General features: G+C 33.7%; 1 protein-coding gene across 4 annotated transcripts in view; it reads left to right on the top strand.

Moving 5' to 3' along the window:
• Positions 1-22542, top strand: part of ZCCHC7 (zinc finger CCHC-type containing 7) — a 258086-nt gene that overhangs the window by 222703 nt on the left and 12841 nt on the right. For all 4 annotated transcript variants that reach the window (XM_061425689.1, XM_061425691.1, XM_061425688.1 and 1 more), the window contains one exon: positions 1510-1545. In XM_061425689.1, the coding sequence (XP_061281673.1) occupies positions 1510-1545 (36 nt within the window). The remainder of the gene's footprint in view (positions 1-1509; positions 1546-22542) is intronic.

Raw genomic sequence — 22542 nt, forward strand, 5'->3', positions numbered from 1 at the left:
AAGTTTGTATCTGTTGTTTGGTATCTAACAGAATCTTTGCCTTCTGAAGCTACTTTTTACTTTCTAATAATAGTTTGCTTTTGATCAGTGTTGTTCATCCAGAGATTACTGTATATAAGTGGCTTTTTTTAGTTAGACACCTTAGTTTACATGAATATGACATTTAAATTGGAAATTTGGCCACTAAGTAGTCTAATTTGCACACCTTTCTTTAGAAAATTCCATTGGATAGTTAAGCTTAAGATATATAATGGATAAAATTTTTAGCATGGTTGGAACATACGTACTTTTATCATTAATAATGGTATAATCAGAGATTTTGCCATTCAAAAGTTATTTTCTGAGTTATTACCATGCCTGTAATATTTTAGATTGTATGAATCATCTTTGTTACTTTTATCACTACCCTGAAAAATAAAGAGGAATGACAAATTAAGTAAAGAATTGTTTCAAAGATTATAAAGGTTTAAAAAAGATATAACTCGCTCTTGATTTTACGTATGCATATGTGTATGTATATGTTTGTGTGTGTATATATATGTGTGTATATATGCATTTTTAAACAAAAGCTATAAACTCACATCCACTTTAAGGATTGCCATTTACTTAGCTTGGTAGTTTAATTTGTTAAAATCATTGCTGTCTTATAGTTATTATTAAAAATATTTTTTGTCTTCAACAGTTCTTTTTCTGAGACAATAATAAACTGATCAACTATTCATGAAGAACTTAGAAAATGTGTCTCTTTAACAGAGTCATAATTTAAGCATAAGGAAAGATTTATATGTGTGTCCATAAGGAAGTATCTCCTAACTGGTTTTTGTTGCTGTTGCTTTTGCTTGTTTTGGTTTTGTTGTTACCTATTCTGGCTTCAGTAAATCATTCTTTTACAAAATTATTGTGGTTTTATTGGGTTTTTAAAGTTATATCTCTATAAATGTAACAGTGGAGAAGACTTGACTTTTATGGGAAAAGTCAAGATTCTTAAAGCTGTCTTTTGTTTTGCTTTTTTAGTTCTTTTTTATGTATTTCATAGAGTATAGCAAATGATTAGGTAAAACATCAGAAATTTTATAACTACAGTGAAGTCTTCTTAAAAGTAGTTGCTATTAAATTGTTTTCTATCATACTACCAGGGTTCAAAATGTTCTTTTAAAAGGTGTACTTGGTGAGTCTTATTGATTTTTGAACACTGCTGTTCATTTATCAGTTTAACTGAGTTATGGCTCTTAATCACATCTTAGTGCCCAAAACTTCTAACCTGAAAAGAAAAAAAGAGAGAGAAAACTTTGTTACTGGCTTTCTGACAATGGCAGGGAGTGTGTTAAACCAGTGTAAAATTCAATTAAACTGTCTAGCCAGGTTTTTGAAGCTGAAATGCAGACCCTTTCTGTTAAGCTTCTTATTTTCCTGTGACCGACACCGGTGGATGCTGGGTTATGCCAAAACCAACAGGCTGTAAAGTACCTTGTTTCATGCTCGCAGCTGATCAATATTTTTATTTTCCAGGCTTGCCCAGAAATCTGGAGGCAGTATCACCTAACGGTGAGTAGAAACACCTTTTTTATTTTCCCCAAGACCTAGCCTATTTACCCTTCTCTGAACTGTTGACCATAAAATATAGACAAGCATCTTCTACTGGAAGATAATAAAAATCTGAAGCATTTTTGCACTGAGAAAGCAATAATATACTTTTTCTCTTCTCCCCTGCCCACTACTCTGTCCTTTATTTTCCAGTTCTTGAAAGATTTTCATTGTTTTTTATTACTCACATCATTTAATGATTACATCATGGTATTTCTCAGTTTTCCTAGATAACATTCATTAAAGGGGAAAAGTATGCTAGGAGCAAAAAAGAACAGTAGTAATTCAGCAATCCAGTGTCTTTAAAATGTTGTATTATCTACAGTCCACAAGCATACTATCCACACTATGTTCCATTATAATTTTTCTGGCTTTACTGAAAGCTTTACACATTATGTTTTAGTGAAGCTAGAAAAAACTTAATGTATCTTTCACATAGAACAATTCAGCTGTCATATCCTTAAGCCCTTCTTGACTTACTCAAAATGTATAAATATCTTCTTTATACCATTCAAATTATTTAATTCTTTGGTTTCCTTTTACTATGATTTTAGGCCAAGTAGAAGCAGAAAACATAGTCTGCTGAGGAATCAAATTGACTAAAGCTCAATAATATGAGTCAGTTTATTTTTAATATTTAGCTTAAATAATTTCAGTAATTCACCATAGACCCACTAGTCATTTCTTTTAATATATTAAATATGTTGTGCTGAGCAAGAAACAACAATAAAAATTACTCTTGTACTTATACAGTTATGCAGTATATTTAAAAGCAGTTCTTTAAAGTTTAACTTAATGAAAAAAGTTTTTTGTTTGTAGGAGAACATAGTAAAATAGAAACGGTAAAGTTTTTACAAAGCATGTCTTCTTTCTGCTCTCCCCTTAAGAAGTAAAAACAAACCAATAAGTCGACTCAGACTATCAGTGTGCCTGTTACAAGCCCCAGAAGTACAGCAGGTGGTTTGTTTTCACATTCTGTTGTCACTGTTTACTTTGTTCAAAGATTCTTGGTAGAAAGCTGTAATTCCTCTACTATCCTCGATCCCAAATTGGGTTTTGTTAAAATTCTTTAGTGTTATCCCCTACTCAAAAATAAATAAACACACACACATGTGAGTGAGCACACACACACACACATACACACACATTACACATATTGTTACAGATATAATGCATATGAATACATTATGTTTGTGTATAGGTAGCAGTTTTTTTTATCCTAACACACTATGGTGAAATTCTTAGCCTAAACTTAACTGGAATCGAGTCATGTATTATACTTTTCACTCTTTGGAACTGTATAGCAAGTTTTTCATCAGCATTTTTATTAAGTAATAGCCTAATGTATATGACATTGCATTAATTTTCTGTTTTCCTGTAAGTTAGAGAATTCCAATCATGAAAACTTGAAGTGTAGGAAATACCATTTTAAAACTATTCTTTTCATTATTTGCACCTGTATTTTTTTTTTGTATAACTATCATAGAAGGATAAAAATCAATGTTTGGTATAACAGATATTTTAAGGTTTGTTTAATATTGTAGCTTTTGAAAAACATAAATTATAAAAGGAATAGTTAGGAAAAAGTAAAAACAAAAGGAATTTGCCTTTGGAGAAATTACAGTCTATTCTATCTGTAGGTTTAACAAAATCATTTTGAAAAGTTTGTCTTAAATCTGGGATCATGATTAATTTTTCAAAATAATATTGAAATAACTATCACAATTCTAAATTATCAAGTTTCAAATAATAAGTAATTAAGTGTTAGTTTCCTGTGCAAGCATAAATGCAAAACAAGTATATTTATAATCGTGTACATCAATCCAGCTAAACTAATTATGCAATTAAGCAATATTTAATCTTGACTAAAAGCAAGATACATGATGATTTTAGTCATCTTCAGCTCTTTTACTAGGCGATGGACTGCCATCTATTGACTCATGGTAGCCCTCACACATGAATGTGGCATCAATCAGGGCAGTGACCAACTAATGAAGCCCAGGTTAGAACTGCTATTGTATAGTCATTTAAACTAATCTTCTTAAAATTGGATATTTCTACACATAATCATTGATTAATTTCTTTTTCTAACCAAAATATGCCCATTTCTTATTCAGAATGAACTGTGCTTTCTTTTTTGAAGGAAGAAGTGGATTTGTATATCTGGTTTAGAAATGTTTACATTTGAGAAGCTTTTGATTGCATTTATCTGAGTGCCAGTCAGTGAGGATAGAAGGACATTTACACAATCTAAAGTTTAACTACTACAATTTAAGATCTATCCAGGAATCACTTTCTTTAAAAAAAAAAATCTGTAGGTTAAACATAGTTTTATTTCTCAAACACACAGGAAAGATGGTAGAGTTGACTGGTTTAAAAGAGCCTGTGAAATCAAATCAGAAATTCCTTAAAACATTCTGAAATAAGAAAATTAAAGAAGTATTCACTGTTTTCAGTAATTTCATGAGAGGTCAAATAAAGTCTCCTTTATAACTTATATCTGAATAATAGCTTTTTAACCAGACTTGACTAGACTCACTATACTAATAAAGAAAAAAGAAATAAGACCATCATCCTAAAGGGTGCATCCTAATAAAACTCTGGCACTACATATATTTATATGTATCCATGTTATAGCAAATATTTGGCCATGTCATTTTTCTTTATATATTTATTTAGTGGCTATAAAATTATATCATATAATTTAATGACTTTAGATTGTCAATTTGTAGATCTGCATGGGAAAAAGAATAATATATGATTTTTATTTAGCATTTAAATAATTTTTCTGAATAGTTTATGTATTTACCTCCTTCAAAAAATGTTTAGAAAGTTTTTTAAATCTTCAATAATATAGCACTGTCCTTGTATTTTAATTTCTGTAATATTTTCAGATTTTGGTAAAGCCTAACTTTGAATATTCTTTTTCATCTTTCAGATAACTCATTCTAGATTTAAAAAATTTCCCTCTTTAACTATTCAAGAAGGAAAGTCCCTTCCCCCATCCCCTGTCATTTCTAGTCTCATTTATATTAAAAATCCCAGGCCAAAATGGCCACCAACAGAGTTTTACAACCAACAGAATTTTTAACTAGTAGAGGCTATAATTTGACATGTTTTAGACATTTTGTTAATCTTGTTTTTAATCTACTTACTTTAAAAAGTAACCAGGAGTTTGCTATTTGGGGGGCAGATGTATTAAGAACCAAAAAGGACAATACATCTTTTATGTTTAATTTTGTGCTTGGATTTCTTTGTGTGCATTGTTAAAATGTGTTACAACCTACTACCTTTTATTTTAACTAAAAGTTTAAACAGGAAGCAAATGTGACCTTTTTGAAAGAATCAGGTTTTGAGTGTTTCTTTATATAAAATGTTTGAAATACCTAGAACTCAAAAAGCAAAATACTTGCTCTCAGGGACATGAACAGAAAGGAATAGCTTCCCTGTCTTCCTTTCTAGTTTAGGAAAGGCTTGTGACCTGCATTTACTAGTAATTAATAGTAGTCTTACCTGAACTAATTGAATGCCAGAGTGTATCTTATGGACCATCACTAACGATATCATTTCATCTTGCCACTTAGTTTTCTCTCCTTACTTGAAAACATCAATTTAGAAATGCGTTCTTTGGATTTTCACAGTATGGAAATGGGAGTTTGAATGTTACTCTCTAAAACATTCTCTGCCATACATTGAATAGGCAACCCTAAATGCCAACAGATTCAAATTTAACTTTAGAACTGTGTTTTATAGTCCAGAAGGAAGGACCAAGAAAGTGGAATTTCATTATGAGGCAACAGCTATACAAAGGCATTTATCCTGGAATTGTGATATCAGTTAGGGTGGGTGACAGTTTTCTACCTGGCTCATATTAAAATGGAATATATTTTAATTAACTTAAAATGTGAAAAAAAATGAAGAGCTTTTAAAAGAGCTTCAAAAAGTCAGCCTCAAGCCAAAACCTTTTCTTTTCATGGACAAAAATCTTTCCCTCTTTTTCTCTTTCTCTCTCTTCATTGACTATATATTGGGAATCCTAAATCTCCTAATGAGAGCTTCTTGGCTACATAAACAGAACTGCAAAACCCACAAGAACCCCATCCACACAGCGGATATCAAGTGCTAGGACTTTGATTTTTCTTCCATGTATGTGTGTCTATGGAAATAGAACTGGTTACATACTGTGTTTTAAAATGTCAGATACCTCCAAACAGAGTGAGAACTCAGCCTCACTCTATTTTAGAATTATTTAAGTCACCTTTTTCTTCATACTTTTTTTTTGAAGACTGGCATACAAATTATCACAAACTAAGACTTTATAAATTCATTTTGGAGGCCCTTATTTTGGTCTTTCAGTTCACTTTGCCAGCTTCCTTAAGAACTGGAAATACTCTTGTTTAAATTGTAGGGCTTTTTCCTCTGTGTCTTGAATCACTATGGTTAAGTGTTGTTATTAAGATATTACATCTCTGTAAAATTTTTCAGAGTTTTAGTTTTTATTAAAATGCCCTTAATACTAGAACACTACCATAAATGTGAATGTACTATGCTCTGAGGATTCAGATTGTACATGACTGTTTTGTAGTACCTCCGGGCCATCTTTCCATAGTAGTACTAGAAAATAAATCATGCTGCTTTCTGTTTCAGGTTACTTTGGTGTCTGAATAAAAAGAGTTTTCTGAATAAGCATTGATGACTTATTTTCTAATATTCCATTTTGATAGCAGAGATAGAAAATATATTTATACAGTGACCAAAATTTTTAAAGATTTTTTTCAAATGGAAAATTTATGTGAGTACTTTAATATTTACTTAAAACACTCACCTTGTTCTTAAAGAATTTAGTGTCACCATTTTGCTAATAATTTTTTAGTGCAATCTAACCATGTTTTGAATTTAGTATAAAAGATAAATACTACATTTAAAGAGTAGGTCAACTGATTTTTTTCACTAGCATGTTGGACCACATTTGCTAGAACTTATCATTGGAAGCAATTGGAAAATGCAATTTCAAAGCAAATGAAACCTGGAATTATCAATCTCAATAAATGAGATTCATTTAAAAATAAATACAATTTGCCAAATCATCAAAAAGCAATTTTCGAAAGCTTCTGTAATAGGAAGGGGGAAAAAGGTGAATGTTGTGAATTATAAATGCATATGTTATTTTTACTCTCACAGTGTTTCCTCAGACCTCTAGACATTGTATATACACAAACTTATTTTTGAATTTGAATAGCATAAATTATTTAGATTTGAATATAGTTTATTTCTATTTATTAAAGCACATGAGAGAGCCTTCATATTTTTATTTTGTCGAAGGAATATTGAGGTGTCATCTCCTTCAGTGAGAATGCCCAACTTACTTGATTTCCAGAATTTAATGCAAAAATTAGTTTGTTTTAAATGGGGAATCAATATGGCATATTTTGAGTAGTTGTTTTAATATATTTAAATAATATCAAGTGCTTTATGAAAATATTCTAATGTAGATTTAAATGTTTCAGAAGAAATGAGAAGTATGCAGCATTCACACAATCTAGAAAAGATTCTTTATAAATATTTTGTCCAGGAAACAGCTGTGTTTTTGTCATTTTCTAAGTATCTTTAATGTCCTAATCACCCATTATTGTGATTTCTGGGTTTTTTAGGTAGTGCATGTTGCTAATAATAAACTAATTGAATCTTAAGCTCTATTATAAACTTCCTTTCTTCAACTGACAAAAAAAATTCCTGTGCTGTTTGTATGCCCCTTAGTGGCTGGGAGCAAAGTCTATTACATATAAGACATATATTTACTATATGGGCTTCAAATTTTACTTCCATTTTAGAATTTTAAAGAAATACCTGTTGCGGTTTATATTTTCTTACCTGTTAATAAATGTTTCTCCTAAAGATTATAGAAACATGGAAAATTACATTTGGGCTTTTTGCTACTCTTTTTTTCTTTTCCATAGTGTGTTCACCTTTATACTTAGAAAGGAATTATAGTTAGTCGTTATAGGGGCAATTTCTTCTTGATACTTAAATTTTGTTACAATTAAATCTCAATTTCTAAGTATTTATAATTTTAGCATGTATAACATTTTAAAAATATTTTCTTTCTTCTCCTTAAAAAACATTCATCATTCATATAATCCCAAAGAAAACTACATTGTGTTTTCCTTTGAAGCTCTACACTTTGAAATATTGTTCCAAATATGACAAAAGTTAATGTAAGCAGAGAGCCTGAGAATTTTCAAGATTCATGAAGTTTAATACTGCACAATAATACCTAGCTGTATAATAAATTAGAATTTAAAAATCTGAAATGTTGAATGCTTATTTTTTGTCAGGTTAAATACACATTAAGAGTATAGAATTATTAGGTAGGACAATTTTAGCATATTCGAGTGATTGTTATTCATATGTGCTTTGAACACGTGGTTCATGCATTCCTTAAATATATTCCAGGTGATTGAGCTTGTCATGATCTTCTCTGGACATTTCAATGCAAGAATAAAAGTATACTGGACCAGTGATATTTGTAGTAAGCATTCCTTTTAGTAGTTGTGCATGCGAATGACATGGTAGATTACAGTAATTCCTAACAGGTCTTAAGTATATAGGAATTGATTATTCACAATCATGATCAACTATAACCTTTAAAGGTTTCGTTCAGTCATTTGACTAATCTTCAGGAAAAGGCTCCTGAAAGAACCCCTTGACTTATTGACATGAATAATCTCTCTCAATTAGTGTTATATTTTCTGTTATGATATAAAATACAGTTGTAAACTTAGGTTGAATTAAGTTTCATATTTTAAAAGCAAAATCTCTTAAATTACTATAAGTTAATGAATTGCTGATAAACCCAGATTTTAGACTTGGAATTCATTTGCCATTTGATCCCCAGATACCAGAGAGTCATGAGAGTTACATTTTTGTACATTTGCAGATATTTTCTTCTAGCTGTTTTGAGTTCAGCATTGGTCCTCCAAGACCAACAACTCTGGTTTTTTAGAAATATCTAAACTATTAAATGAAGAAAAATGCTACATGTTTAGAGGACAGTTGAACAAAAATATTTTTTAAATATCTTTTGAATTAAAATAGATCTCCCCCTTAATTGGTATACCAATACACTACTAGATCACATTTGAAAAATAAGAATTATTCACTAAGAATGTTCAGAAATCCATATTAGCTTTGTAAAAAGGATTCATTGTATAAATCAATTGTTAATAAAGCTATCCCAGTATTTTAATTCCTCTTTTCCAAAACTCATACAGAATTAACTCTTAAATAGATTTTAAGGTCACCTTTATAATTTTGTAGTATATGGATGTCTATAAATACCAGTTTTACATAAGTATTGTTCCTTTACATGTATTTGTGGATTATCCCACATTTCTTTTCAGTTAAGGGAACTAAATTTTGGATTGTTCCTTAACTATATTTATACAATAAAATCTTAATTCCCTCCTTCTTAAATCACTCACATTTCATTTACTTGTCTTTATATCATATTCCTTCTCACATATTAAAGTCTTTAGAAAAATGTGCTGTAAAATTGGGGTGAAAGGGCAGGCTTATTTCTGAGGAAATTACTAGGAAATGTTTTAATCATAATATGGAGGAAAGAATGCCAGCTTTGGGATCAGACTGTGGTTTAAATTATAACTTTCATTTACTAGCTGTGCAAACCTAGTTAAAATATTTCCCTTTTGAGATCCTCAGTTTCTTCATCTGAAAAATGGGTATAAAGCCTTCTAGGGTTGTTGTAAGTATGCTGTGAAATAATAAATGTAAAGTACTTGGCACAGTACCTAACACACAGCCTATGTTTAACACTCTGTGAGCTCCAATACAGCCATCCCACAGATGACTCACTCCTGTAGAGATAAAACACTGGACTAGTATCCCAAACTCAGATTATGTATTTTAAAGTCTTCTATTTGCCTAAGATGAGATCCATAATGACCCTTTTCATGTCTGTCTCCTAAAAATGTTTCCTCCTTAGAGCTGTTCAAATGAAATCCCCATAAGCAGTGTCTTTTCTTAAAATTATTTACTTCAGTTTTCATTTTCTAGTTATTTATGCTCATCTTCTTTCTAGAAATATAGGTAACTTTTAATTAAATATAGCAAACAAGTTATTTTCTTAATTTGATTTGCCTAAAAATCATTATAAAGACTTTTTAAAAGTAGATCACAAACATATTTACTCCCTCTCTTAGTGAAAATGATGATATAGAATGTGTACCATTACAAAGATAAAATGATATCATTTTGAAAAAAGCACATTGTTAATAAATGTATAATTCTTAAGTGGTAACTTCAGTGTCATCTGAATATAGTTATCTCTTATAAGCAATTATAATACTTTCCACCAAAGCTAGAGAGTTTATGTTTATCAGATTAAAAAAATGAAGCAAAATAGCATATCAATTTTTTGCCCTTCAGGTAAAACTGTTTCCTGTGCCTTCATATAACTGATGCCAGAAACCAGCCTGATTTCACAAAACATTGAGTTATAAGAGCTTGATCAGTTGTTCTGAAGACTCCCACCCATATTCTCATCTAGGTCCAGCAGAAAGGACAACAAAAAATTAAACACTTCCTCAGTGGATGTGACTGATAGTCTTTCAAAGAGCATTCCTATTCCATATTCTTTATTTTAGGACAAGCAGGAGCTAAGATGGAGCATATTGTAAAAGCATTACTTCCCCCCCTTTAAGCAGGTACTTACTGCTGTGGAATTCTCTACCTTTGTGGCTGGTGGCTAAGAGTATTTCAGTAGGATAAGCATGGGTGGGCTATCAGCAGGGGAAGAAGTATGTGTTGTAAGTCATGTGAAGTTATGACAAAAATGAGAATCTCGGGGCTTATTTGGATCCCCTGTGTATTAGCTAATAAATATAATAAAGCTATGGTTCTATTATTCTACAGTTTTTCAGTGGGATAGTTTATGTGCAATTATATGCAAAATATATAGGCAGATTTGAATATGTTAAGCACTGCATGTGGTTGTAAGATGTGTATTAATGTGGTTTCTGTGTTTTATAGTCTACCCCAGTAAACATTCACATAAAATATCAATGGCTTCACACATGTATGTGTTCTTCTCTTTCCCTTCCCCCCACATCCTGTCTCCACGCCCTCCTCATCCCTCCACCCTTCATCAAAGCTTGTGGTCCTTTTCCATCCGTGTACTAAAAGGTTCTTTGTAAACCAGGCCATTTGTCCATCATTGTTTGGGGTCCAAACAGTGGTAAGATACCCTGTCACCGATCCCGAGTGCTATGAATGGCAGCTCCTCTCCGGACAATTGGCGGAGGGGCCGAGAAATATTCCTGAGAGGATTATTTAACCTTTCAATTTAGAGGGCACAAAGCCTAGCTGATTAATGAACTTTCTGATGGGCGCCGATAAGCGGATCTATTTCTTTATTTCCACTAAAAGTGATTCCTTCTCCTGTCCATATTACTATAATCTTAAACATAAAATGTGGCAAATAGATTAAAAAACAGCACTAAAGAGTTTATCTGGCTGGCAAACTGAAGGAGCTAAATTAAAATTGGTAATGACAGCAGTGGCTCAGCCTCATATATGGTTTTTAAATGCACTGTGTATTTTGAAGAGACTTATTCTCCAGCACGACTGGTAATGACTGCTTTTGGTGCACAGTCTGGGGCTGGCTTCTGTTATCCCCACCCCACCCCACCCCCCACCCCCCCAAAAAAAATGAGTTGTGTTATCTGGATGGCTGCAGACACATACGCATCCCCCTTTCTCACTGCATGGGCAGACAAGGTCGATAGCATTACAAGGTATTTGTGGCAGTGCTTGTTTCAGTTTTCAGAGCTGCCAGTTTCCAGGCGGATTTGAATTACAAAAGAAGAAGCTGGCATGAAAATTGAAAGGTTTTATCGGCTGGTCTGAAGCCTCATAGCACATTGCTTATTTATGCAGTCCATTTGCACCAGGAAATATAAAAAGGAAATACATTTTTAAAATAAGGCCATAAAGACCCAGATATGTTTAAGATGGCAAATAAAATATAGATACCTATAATATCTTTCCAGGAAACGATTTTCACTTAATGTTGCACATTACTTCAGAAGAGCATTTATGTTGCTGTCATAAATTTGTGCGTTTGTGTCACTATGTAGGTAGTCTCTGGGGATTAAGAAAGAAGCCTTTGCTAACTTACTTTAAAATTAAAATAGACGGAGGGATAGCTCTGCAGTTTGAGAGCTACATTGGAAATATTTAAATAGGGTGGTAAATTAAACTTAAACTAACATTTTTGCATTCCATGTAAAATTAGCTATGGCCCAGTGAATAAATGCCACTACCTTTGGAGAAAATTGGGATGCTTTTTAAGCCATGAAGATTTGGAGCATTCAGAGGGTAAATTAATGTGATCCTTACTGTCTTGCATATGTTCATTGTTCTCTGCTTACTGAGGTTTTCTTTTTTGTTGTTGGTTTTTTGGGGGGGAGGTCAAGTAGGGTTAGAATGTCATTTACAAAAGGAAAAACCATAAATTAATTTAATAGCTCCTTATAAAACTTATGCTTAATTCATTTTAGTCTTCAAATATATTGTCTGTTAGATTTTGCCTAACACTTAACATTGTGAATATATTATCTGGTTGGGAGTTATACCAACTGTTTACCTCTATCCTTATTACTGTAGTGTAGTTTTGACTTGAAAAAGATACAGTCATGTAATCCCTTACACTGTAGGCTACATAAAATAAAGATATAAGTATACAAACATACAGTACTTCAAGGACTTGAATACTTAATGGTCTTGCCACACTGGTTATTTGCAGCCTTCAACCCATTGGCTTATAAAACTTAAGAGTGTCCAAAAGAGGGGTAGGGAGGAAGTTATGTGTACATAGGAAATTTCAAATCAAATTTCAAATCAGAATAAAGCAACATACTTTATTTGCTGCAGTTCAAATGAACACTGTTTTAGAATTCATCTTCCAATAAAGCAAATTGCTCTATTACTCTCCGCTTAACCATGAGAGATGCAATTTTTTTTTTTTTGCAATTTTCTTTTTTACCAGTGTCTGGTACCTTTCTCATGTTTTCATGACCTGGACTAATTACTTCATGTAGTTTTTTTTTAACAGAGAAAATATCAAAAGCATACACGTCTGCTGCATGCTAATGATGTGCTGTACATTTTTTCATGAATTTTCATAAGGATTTTTTCTACGTAGCATGTGTGGCTTAATGATGTAATCACCCGATAGACTAGAAAATGCTCCAAAGGAGACGTTACGGTCTGTTGTGTACATAATACATGTTTCAAAAATCTGCCTAATTAAGGAATTACTCGATGGATTGGGAGTCTGTTGGGTACATGACATAGTTTTTTTAACACATAGAAAATACAGGTATGTCATTATATATGATGCTTTTAATGGAATTTTTAGGATATAAGGGAAATTAATGGCAATGTCTGCTGGAATACAATTGAATTCTTTTTTTTTCACTGAGGAAAAACAAAGCTTAAAAATCTTCGGAAGCTTTGTTTTAAAATGAGACTTTGTTCCCAAATCTCTCACAGGGAAGTAATACAATGAATATTTGTCAGAAATGGAAGGTTTTGTTCAAACCGTGGGTGGAGTAGGCCTGGAGTTCAGGTTGCTAGGTGTGAGGGCCCACTCCAGAAAACCACTGAAAACGGAGAACAAGATACTAGCCTTTATAGGATAAGCATTTTTGCCTTTTCACAGACCCAGCTTTGGTTCAGTTCACTGCAAAACTATTTGCCCAACTTTAAAGTTTCTTTCTTTGATTCTTTTAGGCACCAGCTGTGATTTTCCTTGAATGTGTACCAGTTACTTTTCTGTTGGCATTTATTTTGTGAACAACACCAAAGGAAAGGGAAGGCATCCATTCTTTCCCTGACGACTTTTCATAAAACTAAATAAAATACTTAGAATACTATATCTGATTCTAGAGTTGGTAGTGAAAATAATATATTTACATTGGAGAAGTATGTTTTAAATTCAAATTTTTGTTCTGTCCAAATGTGAAATTCATGACATTAGGTCACTTCAACTAGTGGACTTTGACTATGTGGGCAAGGTTTTGGATTGTTGGAACATTTTCTTGACAAATCCTATTTGATTACTTGGGTTGGATATTTTAAAATACATGAATATAGGAAGGAGGCTTGAGCTGTTTATTAAAAGAATAAATTAATTGGAAATATTTTTGAAAGAATAAGGTAGTTCTCAAGCATGAAAAGCATAATTGATTTGAGAGATGTGTATACAGATGTTCAGGAGGACTGAAGCTAAGCTCAGTGCTTTACTCAGTGTTACATTTGGTCATGAATACATTTAACTTCAAGCACTTAATGTATTTGCTTTTTAATCTATATTCATATAACAAATTATATTAATAAAAACATAGTCTAATCTTTAAGCATGTGTATGATTATAAAAATAAGTCTATTTTGCATTCACAGGAGTAGAAAATTCCCTTTAATTAATGAAATTGATTGCAGATCCTATATAGTAATGAGCTTCAACTAGATACAAGCCCTCATTGGATCAAAGTCAGTCTAGATAAGGGCAGCCCAAGGTCACAGAGGGAGATCCCCAGCAGGTTCATTTGCATAAAAAATTACTGTTAGAAATAGGACACTGAGGCAGCTCTGGCATTTTGATCTCTTGGCCTTTGTCATGGAGATTCCTGGTAGTGAAGGGAGTAAGGCCAGTGTCCCAGATAATGATTAACTGTTTTAATGGCATTCATTCATTCATTCCGCACTAACTACTCATGCAGAAAAAAGGGTTATGTAAAATGACATTAGAAGAAAATCATTTGTAATCGTTGCATCGGGCTGCACTTTGAGGAGACATTAGGAGTAAATCCGTGGCGTGGTAGGCTTACGCTTTATCTTCTGATATTTACTGAGTTTACTGGTGCATGAAAAGCTTTTAGCAAGAATAGCAGATGGGATGGACCTTTCATAGGTAATGCTATCTACCAGGTTATTACTTCTATATATTGATGGTAAAGTAATCTCCAAGATATCACCCTACAAATAAAGATTATTTAAATGTCTGTAACCAAAAAACAAAAACAAACAAAACTGCTTTCATAAATAGTTCATTTGGTTATCCAGTGGGTCAGTCTTTAGGTAAATCTTTTAACTTTAAAAAAAGTTCTAGAAAACTACATTCATTCCCTTGCATTTAACTTTTTGTCTGCAGTACAGACATGTATGACAGAACTTTGAACTTAGAGCTAATCAGTTGACACATTCTGCTTTAAATTGGACCTTTACCGTTAATTAAAAATAAAGACATGCTCCAAGGCAGAAGTATTGAGTCACAGATTTCTATTTCTAACACTTTAAAGAGCTGTAAGATTTTTGTTAGGTCATAGTATGAAAACTTGTCCACTGGAAATCATTATTGAGTTTTCAGTACTGTATTTTCTAATACAGAAATGTTCTCTAATTAGGTAAGATCTAGGCTGATTTCATTCCTATTAAGTCCTAGTACATGATAGCAGCAGATAGCATTTGTCATGTCATTTACTAATTAATTATTGCGAAAGTTTGAATTTCCATAGCACGATATAAATACTGTTGCTATTTTTATTATAATAATGGAAGTTTTTAACTAGTGATATTATTCAGATGAATGAACATTCAGTGTTTGCACTTCATCCGGGGCATAAATGAACAGTGGGACTAAATATGAAACTTTTTGAATGAGATTACTTTCAAAATAAAATAAGTGTCAACATTAAACATGGTTTCAAAATCATGATTAGAAGGATCTCTCTGTTCCTGGTACTATGACTGATTCCTATTCTCTTTGTATTACTAATTCCTTCCTGGTTCTGCCAGAGTACATCACTCACCCTCAAGGTGAAGTATGAGAACTTACGAAGCTGTATGAATTTTTTCAGCCTTTTTAATATATCAAAGCATAATTTTATGAGTTCTCCCTTAATGACACAAAAAAATTAATGTTATTTCCCAAAGTATCCAGACTATTAAAAATAACTAAAATGTATTGGATACTTACATGGTCCTTGCACTTTATATATGCATTGCTGCTGCTGCTGCTAAGTCGCTTCAGTCGTGTCCGAATCTGTGCGACCCCAGAGGGCAGCCCACCAGGCTCCCCCTCCCTGGGATTCTCCAGGCAAGAACACTGGAGTGGGTTGCCATTTCCTTCTCCAACGCCTGAAAGTGAAAAGTGAAAGTGAAGTCGTCAGTCTTGTCCGATTCTTTGCGACCCCATGGACTGCAGCCTACCAGGCTCCTCCATCCATGGGATTTTCCAGGCAAGAGTACTGGAGTGGGGTGCCATTGCCTTCCCGTATATATGCATTATCTGATTATTAATTTATTAATACTTAGTGAACTCCTACTATACACCTAGGCCTATTCCAGGAGTGAGGGTACAACACTGAACAAAAAAACAGACAACATCCCTGCAAGTTAGGGGATAGGCAAACCAAATAAGTAAACAGTACAGGTGTCAGATGTAGTGAGTACCTTGGAGTTTAAAAAAAAAAAGTGAAACAGGATAGGGAACACCAATTGCAGGGAGCTAGCAGTGTTAAATAGGGTGGTCAGGAGGACCTTACTAAGAAAATAACATCTGAGCCAAGACTTGAAGGAGGCAAAGGAGCTTAATTAACCATGCTTATCTGGGGGAAGAGTGCTGCAGACAGACAGAGCAACATTGGTACTCTTTGCAATTTCCTCAAACTTAAGCAATAAAGTAAACTCAGAGAAATTCCATTAAGCTTTTGCTGTGTATCCTCAATCAGTAGCAGAGTTTCAGTATTCATGTCTACTTTAAATACTTTTATTGGCTGGATAATTCATGGTCACTTTCTAAAATTTTGGAGGCTGTAACATCTACTCATTCACCAGGTATTTATTGAGCATGTGCTGTGTTGTAGGTGAGATGTTGGGAGACTTTTTTTTGTCAAGAGCCAGATAGTAAATATTTTAGCTTTGTAGGCCTGTCACTGGTCTCTTACAGCGTGAAAAGCAGCCTGGCTGTGTTCCAATAAAACTTTACTTAGGGACATTGAGTTTTGAATTGTGTATAATTTTCACACCTTACAAAATATTTAATAAAAAAATAAAAAAAAAGAGGACATGATACATGAAAAAAAAAGATTTTTAAACTGTTAATTTTTTCTATTCTAAAAATGTGTTTTTTATTACAGACCTCTGTCCTAAAATGGATTTAATATTATCCCTTTCTAATATTTTATTTCTTTCAAAACTTCACTGAAGTATAATTAAATTTCAGTAACCATCACATATTTATAAAGTGTACAGTTTGATCAGTTTGGATATATGTATACAAATCTGAGAGGCCATCAAAATGTATTATTTATTTAATAATGCATTTAATAAATGTATTATTATTTTTGGCTGTACCATGCAGCATGGGAGATCTTAATTCCCCAACCAGGGATCAAACCCGTGTCCCCTGCAGTGGAAGCACGGAGTCTTAACCACTCCCAGTGGTTTAAAAGTGCCAGACCGTTTTAAAATGTTAAAATCATTCTTGGGCCATACACAACAGGCAGTGAGCCGGATTTGGCCTCCCAGCCATGGTTTGCCAACACTTACTCTAGAATCTTGGCATAGGGATGCAGAGTGGACTAGATGAAGATGTCTGTCCTTAGCACCTCGCACTCTAGGAATGGGGAGGCAGATAATAATGAAAAACCAGTTTAGTATATTAAAGGGTAACATAGGAAAAGGGGATCCAGAGCACTGTGGCCTCTACAGAGGAAGTGACAGGAATGAACCACTGATGAGTTGTGTTGTAGTGTGACTTTCTTTGTGTTCTGTACTCCCAGGGAGAAGCCAGAAGTACTGTGAGGGGTACAGGTGCCCCTGCATATGAGGAAGTCCCTGCTTGTATCCATACCAGTCAAGTCAAGTTCCAATGTCTGGATATACTTGCTAATTTGGTTCTCATCAACTCCCCTCATAATTACTTCCTTATCCTTTTGCATAGGATTTGAACCAATGGAACCTTTACTCAGTGAAATAAATATAAGTGAGAGTATTTTCCTTCTCATGAATGAATCTAGAAATCTTGGCTCAGAGATAAATTGTCATGTATCTACACAGACACAGAGAAACTTTTAAACATAGATAAGTTTTCCAGAGAACATTTATTATTTGGGGGATGGATTATGCTATCATTGGTTATAGTTTGTGCTAACAGTCACCAGTTAGCTGTTGAGTACCTACCATTAGCTTCACACTAGCTTCCTGTGCCACTTAAATCCAACGCTTTTCACCCTCATTTATGATCTGGTCCCTTTTCACCTCTAGAACCTCCTTTTCTCCCAATTTTCCTTCATCTATCACACTTCCAAGTTATAGATAGTTTTCAGATACTCAAATATAGCAAGCTTATGCTCACCTCAGGACTTTGCACTACCTATTCCCATGCCTTATGCCTAAAATGCTATTTCCCCAGTCATCACATAGTTGGTGGGGTTATTATGAGAAATGACCTTCGCAGTATGAGGTCCCCCATACTCAATCTGAGTCACCACCAATGACTTATTTACATAACATTTTAATTGCCTATATACCATTTATTACTATCTAATACTGTCCGTGAATGTGTATTCTTGGTTTTATCTGTCTTTCACCACTGGAGATGCGAGTAGCAATTTTTGTCTTGCTCACTGCTCTATTAGCTACTCTTTTAAAAAAAAAATTATTTATTTTAATTGGAGGCTAATTACTTTATAGTATTGTGCTGGTTTTTGCCATACATTGACATGAATCAGCATGGGTGTACATGTATCCCCCATCCTGAAACCCCCTCCCACCTCCCTCCCTATCCCATGCCTCTGGGTTGTCCCAGTGCACCAGCCTTGAGTGCCCTGTTTAATGCATCAAACTTGGACTGGTGATCTGTTTCACATATGGTAATATACATGTTTCAGTGCTATTCTCTCAAATCATCCCACCCTCGCCTTCTCCCACAGAGTCCAAAAGTCTGTTCTTAATATCTGTGTCTTTTTTGCTGTCTCGCATATAGGGTCATCATTGCCATCTTTCTAAATTCCATATATATGCATTAATATACTATGGTGTTTTTCTTTCTGACTTACTTTACTCTGTATAATAGGCTCCAGTTTCATCCACCTCATTAGAACTGATTCAAACGTGTTCTTTTTAATAGCTGAGTAATAATCCATTGTGTGTATGTACCACAACTTTCTTATCCATTCAGCTGCTGATGCACATCTAGGTTGCTTCCATAGCCTAGCTATTGTGAACAGTGCTGCGATGAACATTGGGGTACACATGTCTCTTTCAATTCTGATTTCCTCAGTGTGTATGCCCAACAGTGGGATTGCTAGGTCATATTGGCAGTTCTATTTCCAGTTTTTTAAGGAATCTCCACACTGTTCTCCATAGTGGCTGTACTAGTTTGGATTCCCACCAACAAGTGTAAGAGGGTTCCCTTTTCTCCACACCCTCTCCAGCATTTTTGTTTGTAGACTTTTTGATAGCAGCCATTCTGACCGGCATGAGATGGTAACTCATTGTGGTTTTGATTTTAATTTCTCTGATAACAAGTGATGTTGAGCATTTTTTCATGTGTTTGTTAGCCATCTATATGTCTTCTTGGAGAAATGTCTGTTTAGTTCTTTGGTCCATTTTTTGATTGGGTCATTTATTTTTCTAATATTGAGCTACATGAACTGTTTATTTTTTGAGATTAATTCTTTGTCAGTTGCTTCATTTGCTATTATCTTCTCCAGACTCTGAAGGCTGTCTTTTCACCTTGCTTGTAGTTTCCTTCGTTGTGCAAAAGCTTTTAAGTTTAATTAGATCCCATTTGTTTATTTTTGTTTTTATTTCCATTACTCTGGGAGGTGGGTCATAGAGGATCTTGCTTGTGATTTATGTCGGAGAATGTTTTGCCTACATTTTCCTCTAGGAGTTTTATAGTTTCTGGTCTTACATTTAGAGCTTTAATCGATTTCGAGTTTATTTTTGTGTATGGTGTTAGAAAGTGTTCTAGTTTCATTTTTTTATAGGTGGTTGACCAGTTTTCCCAGCACCATTTGTTAAAGAGATTGTCTTTTTTCCATTGTATATTTTTGCCTCCTTTGTCAAAGATAAGATGTCCATAAATGTGTGGATTTATCTCTGGGCTTTCTATTTTGTTCCATTGATCTATATTTTTGTCTTTGTGCCAATACCATACTGTCTTGATGACTGTATCTTTGTAGTATAGTCTAAAGCCAGGCAGGTTGATTCCTCCACTTCCATTCTTCTTTCTCAAGATTGCTTTGGTTATTCGAGGGTTTTGTATTTCCATACATATTGTGAAATTATTTGTTCTAGTTCTGGGAAAATACCATTGGTAACTTGATAGGGATTGCATTGAATCTATAGATTGCTTTGGGTAGTATACTCATTTTCACTATATTGATTCTTCCAATCCATGAACATGGTATATTTCTCCGTCTATTTGTGTCCTCTTTGGTGTCTTTCATCAGTGATTTATAGTATTATATATATAGGTCTTTTGTTTCTTTAGGTAGATTTATTCCTAAGTATTTTATTCTTTTTGTCGCAATAGTGAATGGGATGGTTTTTTTAATTCTCTTTCTGTTTTCTCATTGTTAGTGTATAGAAATGCAAGGGATTTCTGTGTATTCATTTTATATATTGCAGCTTTACTATATTCATTGATTAGCTCTAATAATTTTCTGGTGGCATTTTTAGGGTTTTATATGTAGAGGATCATGTCATCTGCAAACAGTGAGAGTTTTACTTCTTTCCAGTCTGGGTTCCTTTTATTTCTTTTTCTTCTCTGATTGCTGTGGCTAAAACTTACAAAACTGTGTTGAATAGTAGTAGTGAGAGTGAGCACCCTTGTCTTGTTCCTGACTTTAGGGGAAATGCTTTCAATTTTTCACCATTGAGGATAATGTTTGCTGTGGGTTTATCTTTTATGGCTTTTATTATGTTGAGTTATGTTCCTTCTATGCCTGCTTTCTAGAGAGTTTTGATCATAAATGGGTGCTGAATTTTGTCAAAGGCTTTCTCTGCATCTATTGAAATAATCATGTGGTTTTTATCTTTAAATTTGTTAATGTGGTGTATCACATTGATTGATTTGTGAATATTGAAGAATCCTTGCATCCCTGGGATAAAGCCCATTTGGTCATGATGTATGATCTTTTTAATATGTTGTTGGATTCTGTTTGCTAGAATTTTGTTAAGGATTTTTGCATCTATGTTCATCAGTGATATTGGCATGTAGTTTTCTCTTTTTTGTGGCATCTTTGTCTGGTTTTGGTATTCGGGTGATGGTGGCCTCATAGAATGAGTCTGGGATTTTACCTTCCTCTGCAATTTTCTGGAAGAGTAAGTAGGATAGGTGTTAGCTTTTCTCTAAATTTTTGGTAGAATTCACCTGTGAAGCCATCTGGTCCTGGGCTTTTGTTTGTTGGAACATTTTTGATTACACTTTCAATTTCCATGCTTGTGATGGGTCTGTTAAGATTTTCTGTTTCTTCCTGGTTCAATTTTGGAAGGTTATACTTTTCTAAGAATTCGTCCATTTCTTCCAAGTTGTCCATTTTATTGTCATATAGTTGCTGATATAGTTTCTTATGATCCTTTATATTTCTATGTTGTCTGTTGTGATTTCTCCATTTTCATTTCTAATTTTATTGGTTTGATTCTTCTCCCTTTTTTCCTTGATGAGTCTGGCTAATGGTTTGTCTATTTATCTTCTCAAAGAACCAATTTTGTTAATTTTTGCTGTAGTCTCCTTTGTTTCTTTTTCATTTATTTCTGCCCTAATTTTTATGATTTCTTTCCTTCTACTAACCGTGGGGTTCTTCATTTCTTCTTTTTCTAGTTGCGTTAGGTGTGCTGCTGCTGCTAAGTCACTTCAGTCATGTCCGACTCCATAGGCGGCAGCCCACGTTAAGTGTAAAGTTAGGTTATTTATTTGATTTTTCTCTTGGCCATTAGTTAATCTTAGAGCAATATCTGGCATGTATTAGGCACTCAGTAATTGTCTTTTGGGTGGTTTAAGGAAAGTATATACAGATGCTCATGCCACGTGCCTTGCATGCTGATAATTGTCACTATGGAGGCATCCTTGGACTTAGATTTTGCTCTGCTCGTCCCCCTCTTTTCTCATACACAATGTGGTTTCTTGAAAAAGTCATCTATATTCTGTTCTTCAGCATCTTCCTACTTGTAATAAACCCCTTACAATCTGGCTGGTGCCTCTGCCTCTCAAATGAAACTGCTCACACCAGTTGTCAACAACTTCCTGGCTGCCATGTCTAATGGATTTTGTAGTCTTTGTTATATATGATTCATCAGTGGTGTTTGACAACTTCTCCATTCTGCCTTCACATCCATGGTACCATCTCTTTGGGTTTTATTTCTTTCCCTTAAACCATTATGTGCTTATGGTTGCAAATTTTTTGTCACATCACATAATATCTTTTAGATGGAAAAATTATTTCTCCTTACTAACTTCATGTCTTCCTAGCACTCTGCTACCTGAACAGATTTGTAAGCCACTGAGCATGAGTGGTACGTGCTTCTATGCATGCCTGTTAAAACTGTATTTAATGGCTTTTTGCTAGTCTCAATTCATGATCCCCATTTTTTATTGAAGGATGTATTTGTTGGTTGTGTTTTTTATTATATCCCAATTTGTAATAGCTGAAGTTGTAAATTCCGTTTTGTATTTTCAGTAGAAAGCATCTTTCAGGTTACTGTCATCCTCCAGTTTTTCATTTTAGGAAACAGGAGCTAAAAGTAAAGTTGTTTGAAGAAGGTTACTTTTATAACCTATAGTTTATTTTCATATATCAAGAAAATAAAACATCCACAATCTATCTATTTGGCACATTAAATAACAAAATTAGTTGGCACTCTTTT

The sequence above is a fragment of the Bos javanicus genome, chromosome 8 (assembly GCF_032452875.1).
Source record: "Bos javanicus breed banteng chromosome 8, ARS-OSU_banteng_1.0, whole genome shotgun sequence".
Classification (NCBI taxonomy): domain Eukaryota; kingdom Metazoa; phylum Chordata; class Mammalia; order Artiodactyla; family Bovidae; genus Bos; species Bos javanicus.